This window comes from Muntiacus reevesi, chromosome 2, assembly GCF_963930625.1.
Source record: "Muntiacus reevesi chromosome 2, mMunRee1.1, whole genome shotgun sequence".
Lineage (NCBI taxonomy): Eukaryota > Metazoa > Chordata > Mammalia > Artiodactyla > Cervidae > Muntiacus > Muntiacus reevesi.
This window is the reverse complement of record NC_089250.1, coordinates 56451447-56476921: the sequence shown is the minus strand read 5'-3', so window position 1 is coordinate 56476921 and position 25475 is coordinate 56451447. Positions and strand designations below refer to the sequence as shown.

The 25475-nt window shown below is 41.1% G+C and overlaps 2 protein-coding genes across 21 annotated transcripts in view; one reads left to right on the top strand and one right to left on the bottom strand.

The window, feature by feature from the left end:
• The window catches only part of LOC136159461 (putative serine/threonine-protein phosphatase 4 regulatory subunit 1-like), a 70332-nt gene extending 69843 nt beyond the window's left edge, over positions 1-489 (bottom strand). For all 20 annotated transcript variants that reach the window (XM_065921730.1, XM_065921731.1, XM_065921732.1 and 17 more), the window contains exon 1: positions 290-489. In XM_065921730.1, the coding sequence (XP_065777802.1) occupies positions 290-332 (43 nt within the window). In that variant the 5' untranslated portion in view covers positions 333-489. The remainder of the gene's footprint in view (positions 1-289) is intronic.
• A 177-nt stretch (positions 490-666) lies between these two features.
• RAB22A (RAB22A, member RAS oncogene family) overlaps positions 667-25475 on the top strand; it is a 49762-nt gene continuing 24953 nt past the window's right edge. Inside the window, exons 1-2 of the mRNA XM_065921711.1 lie at positions 667-975; positions 1967-2046. Of these exons, the coding sequence (XP_065777783.1) occupies positions 940-975; positions 1967-2046 (116 nt within the window). The 5' untranslated portion in view covers positions 667-939. The remainder of the gene's footprint in view (positions 976-1966; positions 2047-25475) is intronic.

The window sequence follows — 25475 nt, the reverse complement described above, 5'->3', positions numbered from 1 at the left end:
AAGGACTAGCCCTCCCGGGCCACGCAGGAGGAGGAAGAGAAAGAAAGTAACAGGAAGTCAGAAGTTTTCCAACCACAAAAGTCCTCCCCATGCCTGGGAGGGGTCCCCGTCCTCGGCCGCCCCGCCCAGTGAGGAGGGACCGCCACAAGTGATCAAGGCAATTGGGGGTCCCCCTATTCTGGTTCCAACACGAAGAGCTCAGCCTGTAGATCCCACACCCGCCATCTGTGCACCCCTAATTCTGCGAGAAGTTCCCAGGGAGGGGCGGGATGCCCCAACTGTTACTTACAATCGTCTAAGTCATCCTGCAAGTCCACAAAGTACAGGGGCATCTCTGAAAACCAAGAGACACACAAGGAGTTACGAGGGGGCTGCGGCACGTGGACTCAGGGATGGGCAGGGGGGGTCCTCGGGACTCCTGGGGTGGTTCCGGCTGATGGGGAGGGGGGCGCCCCAGGAGCTGGACCCCATTCACCCGCCATCTTGAGATGGCCTGGAGGCGGGGCCGGCGCCCGAGGGGCGGGGCCTGAGGGATAGGGGCGGGGCATATGGTTTCGTGTCCCGCCCCCTCACTGCTAGCCCCGCCCCCGAGCCCGGGCCTCCCCGCGAGCCTTGCTGCGCCGGCCGGCCCCGCCCTCTCGGCTAAGGTGGCTGCCGAAGTGGGCGGGGAGGTCAGGTGACCCGGCCGGCGTCCCAAGATGGCGGCGGCGGTGGCGCCTGGGAACCCGCGGCACCGTCCGGGCTGCTAAGACGGGCCCCGCGCGGCTGGCGACGGACGGGCCGGGCCGAGGGCCAGCGAACGGGCGGCCGCCGCCCCTGCGCGCCCCGCGGCCGGCGCTAGGCCGTGCGGCGGCGGCGCCGGGGGATGCTCGTGCTGGGCCGGGCCTCTCCCGTCTCAACTTAGGGCGGCGGCGGGCCCGCGCCCCTGGCTCCCAGGCCATGGCGCTGAGGGAGCTCAAAGTGTGTCTGCTGGGGGTGAGTGGCGGCGGGCCGACCGGGAGGGCCGCGGGAGGCCAGGCGGGCAGCAGACCCTGGCGTGCCCACGTTCCCTCCGCCTCTTCCGCCAGACTGGTTGCGGGACTCTACCTACCTGCCCGGACCCTCACTTCGGCCCCCTGGGCCGTCCCGCCCACCTGGCCGCACCCTCCTGAAGGATTTGCTGTCGGTAGGGTTCACCCTTGTCCCTCCCTGGTGCCCAGGGACTCTTCCTGCCCCCCAAAGGGTGAAGAGTCCTCTCTGCCCTTCTATTGCTTCTGGGTTAAGAGCAGTCTTAAATAGTTTCCCTAGGTACTAGTTAGGAGTTGGCCAAGGCTTGCAAAGTGACTGGTAACAGGTATTTATGTTTTACAAGCAGCAGTAGTCCGCTTTCCTGTCTGCTTGGTGTTTTTGAACTTGTGGAATACCCCTGATACTTCACCTAGATTTACCTTCCTGGGGCGGGAGTGGGGACATTCAAATCAGAAAGCCCCCAAAACTGGTTTGAAGCTTTAGCTTCCTAACTTGTCAAGGCAACTTTGCGATTTCAGAGCATACTTTCTGAAGTTGATGCTCTCTTACCAGAGTTGCTACTTTAAAGACTGAGAAAGATTTCAATAACTAGTCTTACCCCTTCCCAGATTGGGTGGGGCTGGGATGTATCAGGAATTACTCAGAAGTAGTTCAAGAGTTCATTCTTAAGGTAGACTTGTTAGAGAGCAATTGAGTTTGTCACTTTGCACGCTACGCAGAAACTTGGGGTCTTTCAGAAGATCCTCACATCTTTTGTAAACTCATATATCCTCTCCTGCAATACATTTTGAAATCTTATAATTACTCCACTGAATTTTTATGAAAACCTCCTTTGTGTTTCTTTAAATTCACCTATCCAGGATGATTTTTCCAAAATCCTGAACTTAAGGCACAAGGCAGCTTTTGGTATGTGCCAGCAAGTAACTTTTTCTTCTTCACCTCTCTCATTGTATTTCAGGATACAGGTGTGGGTAAATCAAGTATTGTGTGGCGGTTCGTGGAAGACAGTTTTGATCCGAACATCAACCCAACAATAGGGTAAGAGATCATGTTTACTGAGTATGCATCTAAAGGTGTACTGAAAAGTCCTTTCAAACAAAGATGTGTTACAAGGGTAGGCATCCCCATTCTAAAAGCTAGTGAATTTGGAGACAGTGATTACCATCATCTCTAGAAGGACTTGAAACAGTAGAGCAAGGATTGATGTGTTTTAGGAAAATCGTCTTTTAACTTGTGAGAAGTGAAAACTTGAAGGTGAAAATATGAATTAAAGTTTTATTTATTAGAATTTACATAGAGCCTTCGATCTGTGAATAGGAACAGTAAATTTCACCTTGAAATAAGGCAGAAGAAAATAGGTCTTAATGCTTTTTTTCCCTGGCATGTCAACTAAAAGATACCTTAGACAGCTTTAGCTCTTCCTGAAAATTAGTTTGGAGTCTGAACCCTTCTCATACATTTCAGCACTATGCCTGCACATTCCTGTAGTAGTGATGAATTAACAGAATAATATCAAAATGTAAGCCTTTTTGGGGTATCTGGTTCATAGGAAAAGTGAAATTGACTGGCTATAGGTTTTTGATTCTGAACTTTTCAGGTTGTTTAAATAGCATACTGTTAATACTTCCTCTGTGAGAAGTTGTGTTTCGTGTCTTTTAATACTCTTGTTAAGCTTATAAAACTAGGTAGCTGCTATGCAAAGCCTCACCCAATTGGTTGTTTCCACTTAAAAATCTAATCTAATCTGTCTAATCGGAAAATAATTCACAGCATGCACGTCCACCTTTGAAGGCGTCAAGATGAAACCACCACTGACTCTCTGACATTAAAGTGACTTTGAATGTTCTTCAGGAAAAGACTGGGTGTGTCTGCACGTTTAATGTGTGAACTCATCCTCCTCTAGGCCTGCCTGTCACTACGTGCGTGGGAAAGTGAAGGGGCAGGAAGTGACAGTGGGCCCTGCTGCTGACTCAGGGGCTGACACACCTCACACTAGTCAGCGCCCCAAACCCCACCGCAGCTTGGTTAGAGGTGCTGCCTCGCCAGAGACGAGGGGAGGCTGGGGGTCTCTCTGGCGCTCACGCGGAGGTTCATGGCCCTGTCCTGGCGACCAGTCCTCTCCATTTGGCCGCGCACCCCACCCCCAAGCCCGGCTGTCTTCCCTGTTTAGTCTGGGTGAACGTCTCACAGGCAAGACCGTCATCTTCTCTACTGTTTCTCTGTCCTTGGCACATGTATTCCTCCTTCACGACCAACCCCACGCACGCCTGAGCTCAGGAGCACCCCCCGACTCCTTCCGCAGCCCTGCCTGCAGACCTGCTCCCCTCAGATAGGGCCATTCCCCAGGCCTGCTGGGCACACTAGGGCTCTGGAACAAGAGCTTACTGCTTCTTCAGCCCTCTGCCAACCATCCCACCTCCTCTGCTCTGCTGAAACCACCTTCCCTCAGGACCTGCTTCCAACTCACTGACAAAGCCAAGAGCTGTTTCCTTTCATTATTTGCTCATCCAGTGCCGGCTGTATGCCAGATGCTGACCTGGGTGCTGGTAATTCAGAGCAGGGCTCAGTAGACCCTGGCCTTTTGGCCCACCTCTCAATTCAAAGATAAAGCATTACTGAGACACAGCATACCTGTTCATTTATATGTGGTCTCCACTGCTTTCTGCCTCAAGGACAGAGTTGAATAGCTGTGGCTGAGATCCCATGGCCCACAAAGCCCAGAGTATTTATTATTTAGAGCTTTTCAGGAAAAGTTGACCAGCCCCTCCTGCCCTCAGGTACCTGCCAAGAAGGAGAGAGACATAGTATGTAACCAAAGCACAGGAAGTGAGTTCTTTGGCCATTTTCCGTGCTCTGAAGGAGGAACATGGAGGCCCGGCGAGAGCATGTAGCCAGGGCCTGACGCTGGCCCGGGCTCTGCCGGGTCCCAAGGTGTCTCACAGTGAAAGTGTGAGGCTCTTGGACGCCCTGATGTCTCAGTATTGATAAATGAGTGGATTATATATCAGAAGATAGTTTAGAGACACAAGTTTCTGAAGAGTGGAAGGTAGCTGTTGGGGATGTTGAGGGCAGTGAGTAGCAGGGGGGACAGGGCATGTCGGGCGGGCGGCCCAGTGGCTGGACAGGCAGCAGGCCTGGCCACGGGTGTTCCTTCTCCCCCTCTGTCCTTCCGTGCTCTTCAGTCTTCTGCCTGCCCTTCCTCCTCTGCTGAGTTCACAGCGGTAGGTCTTCCTCATGCATCCTGCGCGACGACTCTGTGCCTTTCCCAAACATACAGGGGCTCTGCATATCCATGACTAAGCTCAGGAGCTCCCCATCAGAGGCCTGGCCCTCTGCTCCTCTTTCCATGGACCTTGTGGTAGAGAAAAGGACCAACATATCCTCAGGTACTCAAGCCAGAGCCCTGGGCATCCTTTCTAGATCGCCCTCCTAGTGTCCCTTCTCCTCCCTGAAGCCAGCATGAGTCACTTGCTCCTGTCCAGGACTCCTGAATATCTTTTCATCCCTGTTGCTTTGATGACTTCTGGACCTTCATCTTCCCTGGTGGTGGTCCAGACGTGGACACTGCCACCTGCCAGCTGGTTAACTCTGAATCTGTTTCCCCATCAGCAAAATCGTAGTAGTAACGGGCGCCAACTCTGTATGAGATACTCCTTTTCAAATGTTCAGCTAAGTGCCAGGGACACTGGGGCTCAATACATGATAGCATTGTTTTTAAAATATTTAGATCTTATTAAAACCTTTCAAAATTACTTTTATCAAAGTAATGTGTCTGTGGTTTTTTTCTATAATAGCGAGGCTTTTAAGTATTAACAGTTCCCTGGTCCACTCTGACTCACTCCCTAGAGGCATCTACTTTTGTGATGGTTTTGGCTGTTTTTTTCTGATCTTTCCTTCAGATTTTTTCGTTAACATGCATATACTGCTAATTCTTGATCCCTTCTCTCCTCCCCCACCCCATCCCCCAATTTTAGGCGTTATCTCGTGCTTGTTTTCTTGGGAAATGGGAACTTAGGAATCCTGCTTCTCTTATCTCTCCCTGCTTCATTTGCCCTCCTCCTCCCGTGTTTCCATTAAAGCTCTACCACTGAGCGGCAATGTAGCGTTTAGACTGTAAGGTCTCCAGCGGGTCTAGCTGCCTTCACATCCCAGGTCTAACACGTAGTTGCTCTGTGGCCTTGGGCAAAGTATTTAACCTCTTTGTGACTAAATTTGCACATTTGGGATAATTAGTTGCCTCTAATTATAGAGTTGTGAAAATCAAGTTAAAATATTTAAAAATTACTTAGAATGGTACTTGGCATATGGTAAACATTTGTTATTTCTTAGCAACTGATATTTCTTGAAAACTTCTAACACTATAGTTTTTTAAACTGTATTTAAATGAAATTAGTAGATATTGTTTTGTATTTGCTTATTTTATTCATACTTTGTGAGGTTCACCTATGTCATTTCATGTAATGTTAGTTTATTCTTTTTCATCTCTGTACAATAAGTATCCCATTGGATAAATACACCACAGTTTATTCTACTGTCGGAATTGTGGTTGTTTCTATTTGGGGTTTGGGAATTGGCAGGGGAATTCCTGGCTCAGAAGGAATATGTGTCTTAACTCTAGTAGATGTCTTCTAAAGTTTTGGATCAGTTTATGTTCCTGCCAGCAGTGTTTGGGAGTTCCGGTTGCTTCATATCCCCTATGACATTAGATGTCTTCAGTCTCAAATTTTAGCTGTGTTGGAGGATTGGTGGTACTGCCTTATTCTGGTTTTAATTCCTGTTTCCCATATGACTACAGCTACTGAACACATTTTCATGTCTTTATTGGTCATCTGGATACGTTGCCTGTTTGAGAATCTTGTTTGTTTATCTGTTGAGTTGTCAGTCATATTCTCATTGACTTATGAGTGTTGACTTACGGGTGTCGTGTATTGACTTATGGGTGTTATGTATGTCTTCTGGATATTGTAGATTCTGTAGTTATTTGTTGCATCTGACTATTGCAGATACTTTCTCGCACTCTGTAACTATCCTTTTCACTCTCTGGATCTTTTAAGGAAGGGTTGTTACTTTTAATATATCCATTTGATCAGTCTTTCAATGAAAGATACTATGTTAGTGCTTTTTATGTCCTTTTAATAAACTTTGATTTACCAAAGTCATGAAAATACACTCCTGTTATCCTGTAGAAATTTTGTTTTGCTTCTCAGATTTAGATTTAATTTTTACCTAGAATTAATTTCTGTATAAGATGTAAAATTAAGTTGTGGGGGATTGTCTTTTATTTTTCTTTTAATTCCAGCAGAGATTTACATCTCACTTTTTTTTTAAGATTATCCATAATTCACTGTTGTGTACTGAGCTGTGATTGTCATAAATTGATCATCTGTATTTATAGTGCACTTTTAAATGGATTTTTGTTATTGTATCCCACTGATCTGTGTTTTAGTTTTTTTATAATTTTATTTGTTCTTATTGTTGACTCTGCTGGATCTTCATTGCTGCCTGGGCTTCTCTCTAGTTCCAGCAGGCAAGGGCTACCTCCAGTTGCGATGCACAGGCTCTCGTTGCAGGGGCTTCCCTGGTGGAGCACAGGCTCTAGGGTGTGCGGGCTTCAGTAGTTGCGGTTCCCTGGCTGTAGACCACAGGCTCGGTAGTTGTGGTGCACGGGCTGCTTTGCTCTGCGGCACGTGGGATCCTCCCTGACCAGGGATCAAATTCATGTCTCCTGCATTGGCTGGCAGAGTCTTCCCTGCTGAGCCACCAGGTAAGCCCTGCTCTATCTTTTTAATTGACTTTACTCAAGTATAACTTGCATACAATAAAAGGCACCCATTTTTAGTGAACATTTCGATGAATTCTGACAAATTGGGGAAGGAAATGGCAACTCACTCCGGTATTTTTGCCTGGAGAATCTCATGGACAGAGGAGCCTGCCTGGCTACAGTCCACAGGGTCACAGAGTTGGACACGACTGAAGCAACTTAGCATGCATTCACACGTATACTTATATGTATACATCTGTGAGCTCATCACTATAATCAAGATGTAGAACACTTCTATCACTCCAGTCTGTCCCCTTTTGCCCCAACCTGTATTTATCCCACTCCCTACCACAGACTCCAGGCAACCACTGATAAGCTTTCTGTCTCTACAGATTGTATGGAATTTTAAAGTTTCAGTTGTTTGTTCTTCACGTGCAAACATAAAGTTGGCCTTGAGTTCAGACATCTTTCTAATAGATTCCTTGAGATTTTCTTAGGTGTACCATCATGTCATCTGTAACGGGCAGTTTTCTTTCCTTCTTTCCAATCTATATGCCTTTTATTTCTTTCACTTGCCCTGTCACATGAGCTAAGACCTCCTGTACTTAAGAGAAGTGGTAACAGCCAACATCCTTCCCTCATTCCTAATCTTGAGGGGAAAGTATTTGGTCTTTTCCATTAAGCTGGATGTCTGGGCTGTTAGGTTTTTTATAGGTGCCCACTACCAGTTTGAGAATATTCTCTTCTATCCCTAAATAGAATTTTTTTTTTTTATCAAGGATTGTGTGAGTTTTGCCAGGTGGGTTTTTTATCTTTTGAACTGTTCTTAACACTTTTTCGTTTTCAGTCTTAGAATAGTGATTTATAACAATCTAAATACTAATATAACATACTAAAATAACAAAGTGATGTTGCATTCCAAATTTCACTTGGTTATTATGTGTTTTTTTAATACACTACTGAGTTGGGTTTACTAAAATTTTTGCCAAGAGTTTTTGCCTCCATGTTCATGACGGATATTGATCTGTAGTTTTCTGTAATAATACCTTTCTCTAGTTTTGGTATCAGGACCTCTTAAAATAAGTTGGGAAGTATTTTTTCATTTTCTGTTTTTTGAAAGATTCCGTGTAGAATTGGTATTATTTCTTCCTTAAAGGTTTGGTTTAATTCACGAGTGAAGCCATCTGAGCAAGGAGTTATGTCAGCAAAATTTAGCTACCACTTCAGTTCCTTTAATAGTTACGGGCCTACTTCATTTCTTCCTGAGTAAGCTTTGTTATTAATAGTTTGTGTCTTACAAAGAGTTTGTCCATTGTTTCTGTCTTTTAATTTATTGGCATAAAGTTGTTCATAATATTCCTCTACTATCATTTTAATGTCATTAGAATCTGTCTAGCAATTTTAATGGTCTTCTCAAAGAACCAGTTTTTTATTTTATTAAATATTTCACTGTTTTTTCCCCACTTTTCTTTTTCATTGATTTTTGCTTTTATCTTCATTTTTTTCCTTCCTTTTCTTATTTTGGCCTAATTTCCTCTTTTTTAGTTTTTTAAAGTGGAAGTTTAGAATATTGACTTAAGGATTTTTACATATATGCAATTAGAACTATAAATTTGTAAGTACTGGTTTGGGTGAAATACCATGGATTTTGATGATTGTATTTTCATTTTCATTTAGTTCAAAGTATTTCTTTCCCTTGTGACTTATTAGTTGTTTGGAAGTATGTTTTCTAACTTCCAATTATTTGGGGATTTTCCATAAATTTTCAATTAGTATGATTTGTGGTTTAAATCCATTGGATCAGAGGACATAACTCATTAAATTATTTCAGACCTTTTTACATTTATTGCTTATTTTATGGCCTGGCATGTGGTCTTCATGAATGTTCCATGTTTAGCAGAAAAGAATATGTTCTGCTGCTGTTGTGTGTTCTGTAAATGTTAAACAATCAGCTTGACTAATAGCACTGTTCCTTTCCCCTGAATACTTAACTGATTTTTTTCCCCCTCATTTGCAGTGAAAGGAGTGTTTGAAATCCAACCCTAATTAAAGATTTGTCTAGTTCTGTGTTTAGTTTAATTAATTTTGGTTGATATGTTTTGAAGCTCTTACTATTGAGCATATCTATTAATGCATTTCATTGTTTTTATTCTTGATAGCATGACCCCTTTGCTATCATGAAATGTCCCTCTTTTTCCCTGGTAACAGTCCTGATTGTGAATTCTTCTCAGTCTTATATGAATACATGCTTTTCAGCTCTGTGTTGATTAGTGTTTGCATATCTTTTCCTATCCATTTACATTTAACCTATTTCTGTCTTTATATCTAAAGTGAGTTTTTGCAGACAGACAGCATTATGGGTCTTGTGTTTTAATTGGAGTAATTGCACCAGCTGTCTAATATAGTTGTAGGTAGCTGCATGTGGCTATCTGAACTTAAGTTAAAATTTTAAAGTGAGTTCTTGGTCAGACTAGCTACCATTCAAGTTCTTCTTGCAGAAGGCTCTGTTGTATAGTACTGGTTTAGGCCATTTTTATTTTTTAGAACTATCAATATGGTTTGGCTTAAATCTACCATCTTGCTGTATTTTTCTACTTGCCCCTTATTAATGGTTCCATTTCATCTCTGCCAGTGGCTTTTTAGCTGTACCTCTTCTATTGTTTTAGTGGTTGTGCTTTGATTTACAATATACTTCTTTATCAGTCTTTCTTTAAATAATAGACAGTTTCACATATAGTGTAAGAACCTTACAGGAGTATGCTTTCATTTCTCCTCACTGATCTATAGTGTTATTATTGTCATATATTTTGCTTTTGCATATTATAGAATCCACAGTACAGTTGTTTGTTTGTTTTTTGCCTTAGTCAGTGATCTTTGAAAGAAACTATTAGTCCTTTTTTTTGGCCCTTGTGCCAGTGTCACAGTTTCTTAATTCCTCTATCTGTGTAATAAGTTTCTCTGTCCAGTGGCATGAGTACTTCTGTGTTATTCTTCAATAATTTCTTGGGTATTCTTGGCCTGTTACATTTCCATGTGAACATTAGTGTTATCTTTTTTCATACCAACACACTAATTCCCATTGTGTTTTTGATTGATGTTTCATTGAATTTATAGATTGGTTTGGAGAAAAATGACATCTATCTGATATTGCATCTCTAATACATGAATATAGAAAAGTATTCTTCCATTTGTTAGGCTTTTTTAATTTTTCCTGAGCATTTTTTCTGCTTTTCTGTTTAGTGGACTGGTGCATCCTTTGTCAGATTTTATCCAACTGGTTTGATGTTTGAATGTAGTTTTCTGCTGTTTTTTGTGCTAAATTGTATTGCTTTGAAATCTTTATTTGTAATCCTTAAGCTTTTTGTATCTTTTATTGAGTTGAGTAGGAGCTCTAGTTCAGATTTGAGTAGAAATGATCATACTGGATAGTCTAATCTTAGCAGGAAAGCTTTTGCTATTATGCCACTAAATATGTTTGTCGTAGGGTTTTTGTACACACACCTTAGCATATTAGAGAGTGTCTTTTTTATCATATACTGGAGTTTTTTGTTTTTTTTTAAGTGTGAAGTGTGGATGAAGATTTTTATTTATTTATTCATTTATTGGCTTGATTGAGTAATTATTCTTTTATGCTATTAATGTGGTAAATTGTCGAATTTTCATGGAGTAAATCCACTTACATTGTGATTTATTATTATTTTTGCATATCACTTGCTTTAGTTTACTCTTTTTTAGAACTTCCGTGTATGTTTATGAGTAAGATTGTCATGAAGTTTCTCTTTCTGTAATGTACATATCAGGTTTGGTATGAAAGTTTTGCTTCCCTGATGAAACTATTAATAATTGAGAAGCCCTTTTTGGAAGAGTTTGTTAAAAAAAAAAATTGCTGCTGTGACTCTTTTAAATGATTAGTAAAGTGCCTGTGGGCTTTGAGTCGTCCTTGTGTAATAGGGTTTCAGAAGTCAATTTCGTTCATAGTCGCAGGGTTATTCATTTTCAGGGATATTTATGTAATTGATTTCCACTCCTTATTTTCAGTTGCATTCCTTGTTTTAAAACCTTAGTCATGGCTTTACCAGATCAAACAAGTTTTTATAAAATATCATTTCAATCATTCATTTCAGAATATTTTCAAGTTTCTATTATGATTTCATCTTTGATCCAAACATCATTTAGATGTGTTTGTTGAATTCCAAATACAGGGAAATTTTCTAGTTAATATTTTTAGTGATTACTGCATAATTGTATTGAGATTAGCGAACATATTTAAATCCTTTATTACTGATATAATTTGCAATTTGCCTGGCATATGTTGATTTTGGTAAGTGTTTCATATGTGTTTGAAAAGATTGCATACTTTATCTATTTTGCAGCTGCGTTAAGTACTTAACAAATCTGGAATCCTATATCTTACTATAATACAAACCTTCTACCATCTGAGCTGTACTCTTTAGCTCTGGCAATGCACTTTACCTTGAGGTCTAATTGTAACTGTTTATACAACATCACTATTTCCTTTGGTCAGTATTTGCATGGAGCAGCTTTGTCTCTTTTTGTTTTTTAACCTTTCTGTATCATTTTACTTAAGGTGGGTTTCTTGTAAGCAGCTCATGATTTGAATTTGATAATGTTATATATATTGCATATAACCACGCCTAATCAAGATCCAGAGATTTCCATCATCTCAGAAGTTTGTTTCTGTGAGTCCCACTCCCCATAAGTGGCAACTGTGCTGACTTCAGTCCTTGTGGGTTAATTTGCCTGTTCTTGAATTTCACATAAAGGAAATAATACAGAATGCACTCTTTGGTGTCCGATTTCTTCCCCATGAAACAGTGTTTCGGAGATTCAGCCATGTTGTATGTATCATAATCTTTTTTTTTTTAATTGGTGACTGATACTCTCCTATGTGAATAGGTAACTGTTTGTTTACCCATTCTCCTGGTTATGGACATCTGGGTTGTTTCCACTTTGGGGCTATTATGAATATAGGTACTGTGATCATTCTTTTACCACTCTTTTTGTAGTCATAGGTTTAAATTTCCTTTAGGTAAATATCTAGGAGTAGAATTTCGAGTTCATAGGAAAGGTTCATTTATATAACTTAGTGCGAAGTTGCCAACTTGGTTGTATTATTTTACCCTCCCATCTGCAGTGTACAGAAGTCCAGTGGCCCTGCATCCTCATCAGTACTTGTCTTTTTAACTTCAGTTTTTCTAGTGGATCTAAAATGGTATTTGAAAAAAATAAATAAATAAAATAAAATGGTATCTCATTGTGCTTTTAATCTGCATTTCCTAGATGACTAGTAATAATAAGCATCTTTGCATGTGTTTCTTTGTCATTCACTATGAAGTCACTACCCAAGTCTTTTGCCCATTTTTTCTTAGTTTTTGCCTTATTTTTTACAGACGTGTAGAAATTCTTTACATATTACAAATAGAACTCTTGTCAGATATATTTATTGTGAATATTTTCTTGCATTCCATGGCTTGCCTTTTCATTTTCTTAATGATGTGTTCTAATAAGGAGTTTTAATTTTAATGAAGTCCATGTTGTCAATTGGTCTCCCATGCTTTTTTGGTCCTCTAAATAAGCACTGCTTGCCCTAAGTTTTCAAAGATGTTCTCCTATGTTTTCATCATAGTTTTAGCTTTACTTTTAGTTCTTTGAGCCATCTCAGATTAATTTTTCTGTATTCTGTGAAGTAGAGGTAAGATTCACTATTTTCTGATGTGATCATCCAGTTATCCCACCATCATTTGCTGAAAGCCTTACTATCCCCATTGAGTAGCCTTGGAATCTTAATAAATTATAATATTCAGTCTTCTTATCCGTGAACATGGTGTCTTTCTCCATTTACTTAGGTCTCCTTTAGTTTGTCTCTGCATTGTTTTGTATTCAATGCAGGAGTCTTAAAAAAGTATTTTTGTTGAAAAATCTTGCTAAATATTAATGTTTTTTAAACTATTGTAAATGGAATTGTAATATTTTTATCTGCAGTTTTTTGTAGAAATACCATTGAATTTCACGTGTTTACCTTGTATACTTTAATACTCTTAAATTCACTTTTTTCTGATAACTGTTTTGTAGAGTCCTTACAATTTTTTACATCCATGATTATGTTGTCTGAGAATAAAGTCAGTTTGACTTCTTCTTTTCCTTTTAATTTTTTCAATACCATGCTGCATTGTCTAGAACCTCCTACCATGTTGAATAAAACTAGTGACCAATATCCTTGCCTTTTCCCAGTCTCAGTGGGAAAGCGTTTAACATTATACCCTTAAGTATGATGTCCACTGTAGGGTGCTCATTGTTAAGATAAGAACGCTTTCTTCTTTTTCTGGTTTGCTGAAAGTTTCTTTTTTTTTTTTTTTAAATCAAGAATGGGTCTTGAATTTTGTCTTAATACTTTTCTGCATCTTTTTAGATGATACTATGGTTTCTTACCACCATTTTTCTGTGAATGTGGTGGATAACTGTGCTCCATATCAATTGCTAAGTAACTAATTGCCCCATTACTTAGATTATCCGAATACTTAGCCACTTGAAACAACAAACTTTACACTACATTTTCTGTGGATCAGGAATCAGAGTGACTTATCTGGCATGGCCCTGACTCAGGGCCTTTTGTGGTATTGCAGTTAAAATATCCCAGTCAAAATGGAGCTGCAGGCATTTGAAATGTTGGCTGGGGTTGCAGATCTGCTTCCAAGATGGCGCACTCACATGGCTGTTGGCGGGAGGCCTCAGTTTCTGAAATCTTCACCATGTGGGCCTCTCCAATGGGCTGCATGAGTGTCCTCACAACAGGGCAACTAACTTTCCCCAAGACAAGTGACCCAGGAGAGAGCAAAGAAGAATCTGAACTATTTTTATGACCCCTTGGAAGGAAGTTACTAAGCCCATTCCAAACTCACAGGGTACGGAATTAATCTCCAGTCTTGAAGGAGTATCAAAAGGCAAAAAATGAGCATACTTTATTATAACTACCAGAATCACATTAATTGAATTTAATTTACATTGATTTAATCATTATTACTGTATAATCATATCATGTGTAAACATTACACAAACTCAGATTGAGAAACTGTTCACAAAATGACAGGTGTATAATCCTCAAAAGTCTCAAAGTTTAAAAAGTCAAGGAAGGACTGAAAAGCAGACCCAGACTGAAGGAGACCCAGGAGTCATGACAACTAAATACAGCATGTGTTTTGAACCACAAAGGATATTATTAGAACAATTGGTAAAACTCAAATGGGCTCTGAGGACTAGATGGTAGTAATGTGTTGGTGTTAATTTCACAGTTTTGATTATCTTATTCTGCTTATGTTTGTGGGAAAGATAATCTTGTTTGTAGGAAATGTCCACTAATGTTCAGAGGTAATGAGGCAACTTACTCTCAAATGGCTCAGGATAAGTAAATTCTGTATTTGTAACTTTTCTCTAAATTAGAGGCTGTTTCAATGTTTTTTAATGATGGCTATTTTACTGTAAATAAAGGCATTAAGAGACAACCAACTGTTATCCCCATAATGTCATTAAAAGACAGCTGATTGCTTGGTATAAAAGAGTAACATTGAGCTGTTGATGCCCTCATGCCAGCTCCATGAGTCTTGGCCACATGTAGCTCCCTGCTTGGCTTACCTAGCAGTGATTCTGAGATTGAGTAATTATTCAGGGTAGAGGGAAAAGGAAATGCAGAACTCTTCTCATTTTATTTGACACACGTACGATGGTTTTCATGTCCCTTCATTCCTTCCTAGACCTGACTTTTCATCTGATGTCATTTCCCTTCGGCCTAAAGAACTATTTCAGCATTTCATGTATTCTCAGGGCTACTGGTAACAGATCCCTCAGTTTTTGTTGCTCTGAAAAGGTCTGTACTGCATCCTCACTTTTAAAGAATATTTTTGCTAGGTAAAGATTTCTGGAGTTTCCCCCCTTTTTGTATTTTGTTTTGTTCAGCATAATGATTTGATATTGGAAGGTATTGTGAAGTGGTTACGTAATAATTTTAGTTAACATCCAGTCACCACACATTGTTAGAAATTTTTTTTCTTGGGATGAGAACATTCAAGATTTACTCAGCAACTTTCAAATATACAGTATGGTATTATTAGCTGTAGTCACCATGCTGTATATTACATGGGTGAAGTGAGTGAAGGTGTCAGAGGTACCTCCTTCAGTTATACAATAAATAAGTCCTGGAGCTGTAATGTACAGGTTTTTTTCCCTCTAGCATTTTGAAAATGGTATTCTGCTGTGTTATGGCCTCCATGGTTTGTGCTGAGTGGCCTGTCATCATCCTTAACAGTGTTCCTCTGTATGTAACACATCTTTTTATTATCTGGCTGCTTTAAGATCTCTATTTTTTTAATTTATTTTTGGTGCAGTATAGTTGATTTACAGTGTTGTGTTGTTTTCTGCTTTACAGCAGAGTGAATTAGTTATACATATGCATATATCTGCTCTTTTAGGTTCCATTCCCATGTAGTCATAGGGGACTGTTGAACAGAGTCCTCTGTGCTCTGTAGCAGGTCTTTATATGTTATCTAGGATCTCATTGTCTTTTGTCTTCAGTTTACTGTTGTGTGCTAGGTAGGTGCTTGTTGTCCTCTGGGGTGATTGAGTTGCTTGGGTTAGAAATACGATGGCTTGGGACATTTTCAACCATCATTTCTTTAAATATTTTGTCTACCCCATTCTCTTGCTCTACCTGTAGGATTCCAGTTATTCGTGTGTTAAACCATTCAATATTATTCAAACGGTTACTGAGGCCTAGGTTTTGTTTCACTTTGTTTTTCCATCTTTTTCTCTCTATTCTTAGGATCACATTATTTCTGTTGATCTGTCTTTAAGTTCAGTTAATCCTTCTACTGTCTTTTAAGCACGACCTGTATATTTTTTTCAGTTCAGATGCTGTCTTTAATTCTAGAATCTTTATTTGGTGGTTTTTTGTATTTTGTAAGCTTATCTGTTCACTCAACATGACTCCTTTTCTTTAAATCCTGATTATAGCAGCTTTTAAAGCATATGTCTTCTAGTGCCAACATCTGGATCAGCTCATGATCTGTTGGTGTTTACTCTTTTTTTTTCTCTTGACCTTGGATCACATTTCTTTGCAATTGTAGTAATTTCTCTTTAATTATTGTTGTATACTGACTGTTGCAGAAGATATGTTGTTGTGAGGGTTTTATATTATCCTTTGCTAAGGAGTGCTGAGTATCCCCTTGAACTTGTTCAGGTTTGGTTTTACACTCTGTTAGGATGGTTCCATTGGAGTACTTAGCCTCATGGCACATTCTTATTCTGAGGGCACGGTCTTTACTTCTGAAATGTGGCCTATCTGGGTTTTCATTCAGGGTGGTCACTGGGCCCCTGTAACTTGGCAGAGTCAAAACTTCCAACTCTTCCTGTCCAGCAATTGGCAGCCGCTGAAATCTCTGCTTGGCTTTTACAGTATTCCAGTCTTGCTGTCCTTGCAGCCCCCCCTCCCCCGCCCCCGCCCCCATGTGTGAGTGGTTTAAAGTGACTCTGGATGAGTGGATTTGATGTGTGCATCTGAGGCTCCCTCTGCAGCATCTTCCTCCCAGTGCACCCTCTCTCCGTCTCCAACACATTGGTAGCCCCAGACCATGTCGTCCAGCCAACAGTTTTCTGCTTGATCATTTGGGGGGAGTTCTCCCCCACACCACCGAGTCTGGACTCCAGAGCTCCCAACTTTGACTTTTAACTTGAATATTTAATTAACTTTGCTTTTAAGATAATTACTGATGTATTTGTGTTTAAATACAGCAGTTTTACACTTTGCCTCTTATTCACCTGGTCCTGTATTCTTTGGGTTGAATTTTGTTTTGGTTTTAATGCCGTGTTTCTGAACCCTTGGTTACCTTGGTCCTTAAACATTCTTTCTTCTTGTTCAGTCTCTCAGTCGTGTCTGACTCTTTGCAGCCACATGGACTGCAGCACACCAGACTTCCCTGTCCTTCATGGTCTCCCGGAGTTTGCTCAGACTCATGTCCATGAGTCAGTGATGCTGTTAAATGGTGATGCCATTTAGTTGTTGAAGAACAACTAAATACATTCATTAGTTCTTTAACTCTTTACTCTTGCCGTCGTCTTATGTATGCTGGCCTTATTCCAGTCTAATGTAAGTTACTTTCACCACTTTCCAACAGCGCAAGAATCTCAAGTCTAATTTCTCTATCTCCTGGCTTGTATGCTTTTACCTTGTATTGTAATTCCAGACCTTACAGGACCTTTATTATTGCTACACAGTCACCATTCCTGTCCCTTTTTTCCACATGTTACTTTTCCTGTTGCTTTACATTCCTGCCTGCATTTCTGGCCTTCCATCTGGGGTTATTTACTTCGTTCTGAAGAACACCGTTTCATATCTCCTTTACTGTACTCTTCTGGTGCTGGGCTTTTATGTCTGAAAATGTGTTTGTGTCATCTTTTTTAAACTGAACTTTTATTTACATACAATACAATGTATCATTTAGCTAGTCTTTATGTTGTGCTTAAGTGCCACCAAGCTATAGGACATTTCTGTTGCCCCAGAAAGCTCCCCTCCTGCTGTACCACCCTTGTCTCACCAACCTAACCGCCATCTGACGTCTATCACGGTAGAGTAAATATATGTTTTTAGACTTTATATAAATGGAGTCTTATTATATGTACTCACTTGTGCTGCCTTCTTTTGCTCACAGTACTGTTTTTGAGATTCATCCATGTTTTTGCATGTATCAGGAGTTTGTTCCTTTTTATTGCTCAGTGGTATTGTATGAATATACCACAATTTGTTTATCCAGTCTCCTGTTGATGGGCATTTAAATGGAGTCCAGTTTTAAGCTGTTATGAATAAAGATGCTTTGAATAATTGTATACATTTTTATGTGTGTGGAGTAAACTCCCGGAGTTTACTCAAACTCATGTCCCTTCTCCTCCTGCCTTCAATCTTTCGCAAAATTAGGGTCTTTTCAAATGAGTCAGTTCTTCCCATCAGGTGGCCAAAGTATTGGAGTTTCAGCTTCAGCATCAGTCCTTCCAATGAATATTCAGGACTGATTTCCTTTAGGATGGACTGGTTGAATCTCCTTGCAGTCCAAGGGACTCTCAAGAGTCTTCACCAATACCACAGTTCAAAAGCATCAATTCTTCGGTGCTCAGTTTCTTTATAGTCCAACACTGACATCCATACATGATCACTGGAAAAACGATAGCTTTGATTAGACGGACCTTTGTTGGCAAAGTGATGTCTCTGCTTTTTAAAATGCTGTTTAGGTTGGTCATAACTTTTCTTCCAAGGAGAAAGCATCTTAAATTTCATGGCTGCAGTCACCATCTGCAGTGATTTTGGAGCCCCACAAAAATAAAGTCTGTCACTATTTCCACTGTTTCCATCTATTTGACATTAAGTGATGGGACCAGATGCCGTGGTCTTAGTTTTCTGAATGTTGAGCTTTAAGCCAACTTTTTTCACTCTCATTCTTTCACTTTCATCAAGAGACTCTTTAGTTCTTTTCACTTTCTGCCATAAGGACGGTGTCATATCTGAGGTTTTTGATATTTCTCCCGACAATCTTGATTCCAGCCTGTGCTTCATCCAGCCCAGCATTTCTCATGATGTACTCTGAATATAAGTTAAATAAGCAGAGTGACAATATACAGCCTTGACATACTTCTTTTCCTACTTGGTACCAGTCTTTTGTTCCATGTCCAGTTCTAACTGTTACTTCCTAACCTGCATACAGATTTCTCAAGAGGCACATCAGGTGGTCTGGTATTCCCATCTCTTGATGAATTTTCCAGCGTTTGTTGTGATCCATACAGTCAAAGGCATTGGCATAGTGAATAAAGCAGAAGTATCTGTTTTTCTGGAACTCTCTTGCTTTTTGAATAATCCAGTGGATGTTGGTGATTTGATCTCTGGTTCCTCTGCCTTTTCTAAAAACAACTTGAACATCTGGAAGTTCACAGTTCATGTATTGTTGAAGCCTGGCTTGGAGAATTTTGAGCATTACTTTGCTTACGTGTGAGATGAGTGCAATTGTGAGGTAGTTTGACCATTCTTTGGCATTGCCTTTCTTTGGGATTGGAATGAAAACTGACCTTTTCCAGTCCTGAGGCCGCTGCTGAGTTTTCCAAATTTGCTGGTATATTGAGTGCAGCACTTTCACAGCATTATCTTTCAGGATTTGAAATAGCTCAATTGGAATTCCATCACCTCCACTAGCTTTGTTTGTGGTGATGCTTCCTAAGGCCCACTTGACTTCACATTCCAGGATGTCTGGCTCTAGATGAGTGATCACACCGTTGTGATTATCTCAGTCGTGAAGATCTTTTTTGTGTAGTTCTTCTGTGTATTCTTGCCACCTCTTCTTAATATTTTCTGCTTCTGTTAGGTCCATACCATTTCTGTCCTTTATTGAGCCCATCTTTGCATGAAATGTTCCCTTGGTATCTCTTATTTTCTTGAAGAGATCTCTAGTCTTTCCCATTCTGTTGTTTTCCTCTATTTCTTTTCATTGTACACATTACTTTTGAGCATATACCTGAAAAGCATATACTTTTGAGCATATTTCTTATCATTGTATAACAGATTACCCTAAGCTTAGCAACTTAAAACAACACCAAATATGTATTGTCTCAAAGATTTTGAAGGTTAGAAATTCAGGAGCAGCTTAGCTGGCTATTCTGACTCTTGCCATACTGACCCCTCTATAGGGCTGCTTGAGTGGCCTCCCAACACTGGAGCCCAAGATGAAAGCCACAATGTCTTGTGTGACCTCGCCTTCATTTCCGTGATGTCCTCCTGGTTACACGTGACAGCTTCACTCACTGTGGGCGGGGACTACACAAGGACATCCATACCATGAGTACCCTTAGGGCTGTTTTGAGTGCTGGCGCCACAGTAGGTGTTAAGGCATGTTTGTAAGAACTTGCTGCTTGCTGTTTTCCAAAGTGCTTACCTACTCTTCTCTCTTCCTGCCGGCACTACATGAAAAGTCTGTTTGCTCCACATTTTCATCAGTTGTTTTTAATTTTAGCTATTTTGGCAGATTACAATCATTTTAAGGCCTGTTTTCATTTAGATACAGAATTCTCAGTTTTCAGTTATTGCCTCTCAGGCCTTTGAATATAATGTATCCCATTTTCATATGACTTCATCTGTTTTGATTGAAGTCAGGTGTCAGTCTTGTTGCTGTCTCAATATTAACGTGTCATTTTCTTCTTCTGGGAGCCTTTGAGGTTGCCTTTTCGTCTTTAGGTTCCAGCAGTCTGTCTTTGATATGCCTAGGTGAGATTTTTGTTATATTCATTCTGCTTGGGTTCATAGGATATCTTGAACCTGTGATTTAATGCCTTTTAAGTTGGAAAATTCCCAACCATTATCTCTTCAGTATTGTTCCATTTTCTCTCCTCACATTCTCAGACTGCTGTTACATATAGGTTAGATTTTGTGTGTGTGCCTCTTCCACTCTTCTATATTTTCCTTCTTTTTTTCCCTCCGTGCCTTAGACTAGGTGTTTTCTCCTAGCCCTTCATCCAGTTTAGTAATCACTCTTTCAACTAATTCTAATCTCATTTTAAACCTATCTGTGAAGTTCTTCATTTCAGTTATTATTTTTCTAAAGTTCTAGAATATTGTTGATTTTTTTTAGTGTACCTTTTGTTTGTTTGTTTTGCTGAAATTACCATACTAATCGCTGTTATCATACAGTGTTTTGTTATCTTCATAGTAAATATTGAAAACTATAGTCATTTTTCTATTTATTTACTTACTTGTTGTCTGACCCCACCACTCCATAGTTCTATAAGAAGGGGAACCTTATCCAAAATAACCACTGATGTATCCTCAGTGCCTAGCCCTTAGTTATTTGCTCAGTAAAAAAGAATTTTTCTTTAATTATAATATTTTTACAGTTGAATACAGCCATCATTTCTCTTTATCAGTCTGATTCATTTCAGATCCTCCTCTTATCGTCTTCTGCCCTGTTATTTCACTGAAACCACTGTTTCAGAGTTTAACATCAGCTCAGTTCAGTTCAGTCGCTCAGTCGTGTTGGACTCTTTGTGACCCCATGAACCACAGCATGCCAGGCCTCCCTGTCCATCACCAACTCCCGGAGTCCACCCAAACCCATGTCCATTGAGTTGGTGATGCCATCCAACCACCTTATCCTCTGTCGTCCCCTTCTCCTCCTGCCCTCAATCTTTCCCACCATCAGGGTCTTTTCCAATGAGTCAGCTCTTTGCATCAGGTGGCCAAAGTATTGGAGTTTCAGCTTCAGCATCAGTCCTTCCAATGAATATTCAGGACTGATTTCCTTTAGGATGGACTGGTTGGATCTCCTTGCAGTCCAAGGGACTCTCAAGAGTCTTCTCCAAAACCACAGTTCAAAAGCATCAATTCTTTGGCGCTCAGCTTTCTTCATAGTCCAACTCTCACGTCCATACATCACCACTGGAAAAACCATAGCCTTGGCTAGACGGAAACCTTTGTTGACAAAGTGATGTCTCTGCTTTTTAATATGCTGTCTAGGTTGGTCATAACTTCCCTTCCAAGGAGTAAACATCTTTTAATTTCATGGCTGCAGTCACCATCTGCAATGAATTTGGAGCCCAGAAAAATAAAGTCAGCCACTGTTTTCCACTGTTTCCCCATCTATTTGCCATGAAGTGATGGGACCAGATGCCATGATCTTAGTTTTCTGAATGTTGAGCTTTAAGCCAACTTTTTCCTCTCTCACTTTCATCAAGAAGCTCTTTAGTTCTTCTTCACTTTCTGCCATAAGGGTGGTGTCATCTGCATATTTGAGGTTACTGATATTTCTCCTGGCAATCTTGATTCCAGCTTGTGCTTCCTCCAGCCCAGTGTTTCTCATAATGTACTCTGCATATAAGTTAAACAAGCAGGGTGACAATATACAGCCTTGACATACTCCTTTTCCTATTTGGAACCATCTGTTGTTCCATGTCCAGTTCTAACTGTTGCTTCCTGACCTGCATACAGGTTTCTCAAAAGGCAGGTCAGGTGGTCTGGTGTTCCCATCTCTTTCAGAATTTTCCACAGTTTATTGTGGTCCACACACTCAAGGGCTTTGGCATAATCAATAAAGCAGAAATAGATGTTTTTCTGAAACTCTCTTGCCTTTTCGATGATCCAGCGGATGTTGGCGATTTGATCTCTGGTTCCTCTGCCTTTTCTAAAACCAGCCTAAACATCTGGAAGTTCACGGTTAACGTATTGCTGAAGCCTGGCTTGGAGAATTTTGAGCATTACTTTACTAGCATGTGATATGAGTGCAATTGTGTGGTAGTTTGAGCATTCTTTGGCATTGCCTTTCTTTGGGATTGAAATGAAAACTGACCTTTTCCAGTCCTGTGGCCACTGCTGAGTTTTCCAAATTTGCTGGCATATTGAGTGCAGCACTTTCACAGCATTATCTTTCAGGATTTGAAATAGCTCAATTGGAATTCCATCACCTCCACTAGCTTTGTTTGTGGTGATGCTTCCTAAGGCCTACTTGACTTCACATTCCAGGATGTCTGGCTCTAGGTGAATGATCACACCATTGTGTTTATCTGGGTCATAAGGATCTTTTTTGTAGTTTTTCTGTGTTTTCTTGCCACTGCTTCTTAGTATCTTCTGCTTCTGTTAGGTCCCTACCATTTCTGTCCTTTATTGAGCCCATCTTTGCATGAAATGTTCCCTTTCTCTAATTTTCTTGAAAAGACCTCTAGTCTTCCCATTCTCTTATTTTCCTCAACTCATGAATGGCTAATATCAATTCATGAATGGCCATTTTGTTGTATTTGACCTCTCTGGAAGTATCTGGCATTCTTTTTTCCCTGCAGAGCCTCTTGTTACCTGGCATACAGTTCTGACTCTCCTCCTTCCTACTTCATGGGATGGTCCTCTTTTTTCTCTTTCTTGTGCTTGGCATCCACTCCTAATATGTGGAAGCAGGGAGGACTTCTGCCATGGTCCTGGGACTTCCCAGTGACCTCGTTCACACTCACAGCCTTGAGAAGATGCCCTTTCTCCAGTGACTCTGTATGCCTGCTGTGTCACTCCAGACACACCGTGGACACCACAGGTCCACCTCTGACCGCCTCTCCCCACCCTCTCATCCCAGAGGCCTCATCCTGCCTTGTCAGTGAGGCCATCACTGAGTGGAAATTGGTACAAGCACTCCACACTGCAAGTAGTATGATAATGTTCATCATATTCCATTCTTCAAATGTGGTCACTTAACCCTTAAAACAGCCCTGTATGCTCACAGTTCAGATATAAGAAGTCAGAAGATTGTCATCCAAAAAATAAGCAATCAAAATTAATTTTCAAAAGCCCACTAGACATCTGAGCTCACAAAGAAACCTAAATGAACACAACTTCGGACAGTGATGAGCCACTCATAAGAGAGAAGTGACCCCTGGCTGCTGTCCATCTCTGCAGAGACAGGACTTGGGGGAGCTGCTGGAGGTAGGCCCGTGGACTCTCATCTGTGGAGACTTGAGGCCACAGGCAAGCCCAGAGAAACCTTTCTGAGGGAGTCCCCATCTTCGCTGGACATTGGGTGACTGTAGCCAGGGCACAGGGATCCCGGCGGGGAACTGGAAAGCCAAGGTAACTCCTCAAAATTGTGGTCACATTTACTGATCCTTCCTGCACTGCATCCAGTTAGCCGGCTGTTAAGCTCATCTAATAAAATTTAATATTTAAAGTCAGGTCAGGAGAGGACTTCCCTGGTGGTCCATTTATAGGAAACCAAAGGCCAGTCAAAACTCATCTGTGAAGTAGAGGTCAAAAATGTTTTGCCTGAGGTAGATACAAGACTTAACTAGAAATAGGCATAAGAAAACTTTCTGGGCTTAGGGAAATGGTCTGTATCTTGTTTTAGACAGTAGTTACATCAGTAGTTACATGAGAATATGAAACATCAAACCCTATACAGCATGTTATTGTTCATTAATATTACTTGGGTAAAATTTAAAGCGTTTTAAATTCCTGTGTTATAAGTACTGAAGTTATTCCTAGGTTTCAAATGAGAGAACCGAGGCAAAGAGAGGTTAATTGACTTGCCCAGTTGGTGGCAAAACTAATAAGCAGAGCAGGTAGTCTGTCTAAAAAGCCTGCACGCTTAGTGAGAATGCTATTGTCTCATATCCTTGCCCAGAAATTCTACTTCTGGGACTTTATCCTTCAGATAAACTTACATATATTTCAGACAACAAGGGCAGTGACTGTCCAAGGTTAGTAATTGCAGCACTGTTGATTAGCAGGGGTCTGATTATATAATTTATAGTATAATTACTTGATAGACTGTGATACAGGGGGAAAGGCCAGCTTGAGAAAACTTCCTGTACTTACATTGGATGACCTCCTAGGTTGTAGCACAGGGTGAAAGAATCAAAAGTATGTTTTATGTTCTACCATCTGTGTTAATAAAGAAGATTGCAGGAGAAATTGCATACACATACATTGTGTAAACCATGGGCGTATCAGAAAGGCGACCTGAGAAGCAGATGAGATAGTTTCCAGGGCGAGGAGTTGAGTGGCTGGAGAGAGGGGTGTGAGGGAGACAGTTCAGTCCAGTGCACCCGCTCTGCACTGTGGGTCATGAAGTCCGTGAGCCTGTTACTTGTTCTGAAAATCAAGGAGCAGAGGTACAGTTGGAAGTTCCTGAATAGCTCATCACACACACCATTGCCTGAGCCAACAGAATCCTGCCTCAGACTTCTTAGAACTGTCCCTCTCAGCAGCCCACACCTTTTGGCTTTAGGGTGTCAGTCTCATGGTGTCCCTTCACACCCATCAAGCCCACCCCATCTTTCTGCAGGACCCTCTCACGGCCTCGGAACTCACCTCCATTTCCCTCCATCTTGTTCGAGCGCTCAGCGATGCTCAGTATTCGCCGGGTTTTGCCTAGAATTCCATCTCCACTTCTGCCCCATAAGGTCCTTAGAAATAGACATCCATCTCACTCACCCATGGGTTATTAAGGGCTTGGTATCTGGCAGGAGGACCAGAGGCCTGTTGGGTGCTTCCAGAGTTCAGCTTTCAAACAGGTCTGGTGACACCCTCCCTTCCTCCACTTGGGGCTCCTCACACCCTCAGCTGTCTCTCCCAGAGCATCACCCTTCAGATGACTCCACACAGTACACAGGTGGAAGTTTTAAATTTATACTGTTAAATATTTCATTGTGTGTTAGAAAATACAAAACTAGTCCTTGAATCTTGTGGGATTTTAATTTTACTGGTATTATTGCTCAGACAAGTTTAAGTTAAAAAAAATAGAAGAATGATTTTTTTTTTACACCATTCAGCAGTAAGTAATACCACTGGAGCACGAATATGGCAGAAATGGTGATGGTGACCCCCTGGCCTTTGGGAGATCCTGATGAACAGGAAACAGGGCCTCACAGAACCGAGGCTCATCAGGGTAAAGGTGCAGCGTCTTGTAGACCTTTACCCCCCATCTGCCCCCGCCCTACCCGGAGCCTTTCATGTGGTTACCACCCCAGCCCTGCCTCACCAGGCTCGCTCTGCAGAACCACTGGCATTCTTCTTGCACATTTTCACCATTCTCTGATTCTGTTCTTGCCATTTCTGTGTGTAGAATGTGTCCCCACCCTCTCTCAGGTCTTGTTGCTGGGCAGACACCCCCGCTTAAACTTCTGGGTGGTACGA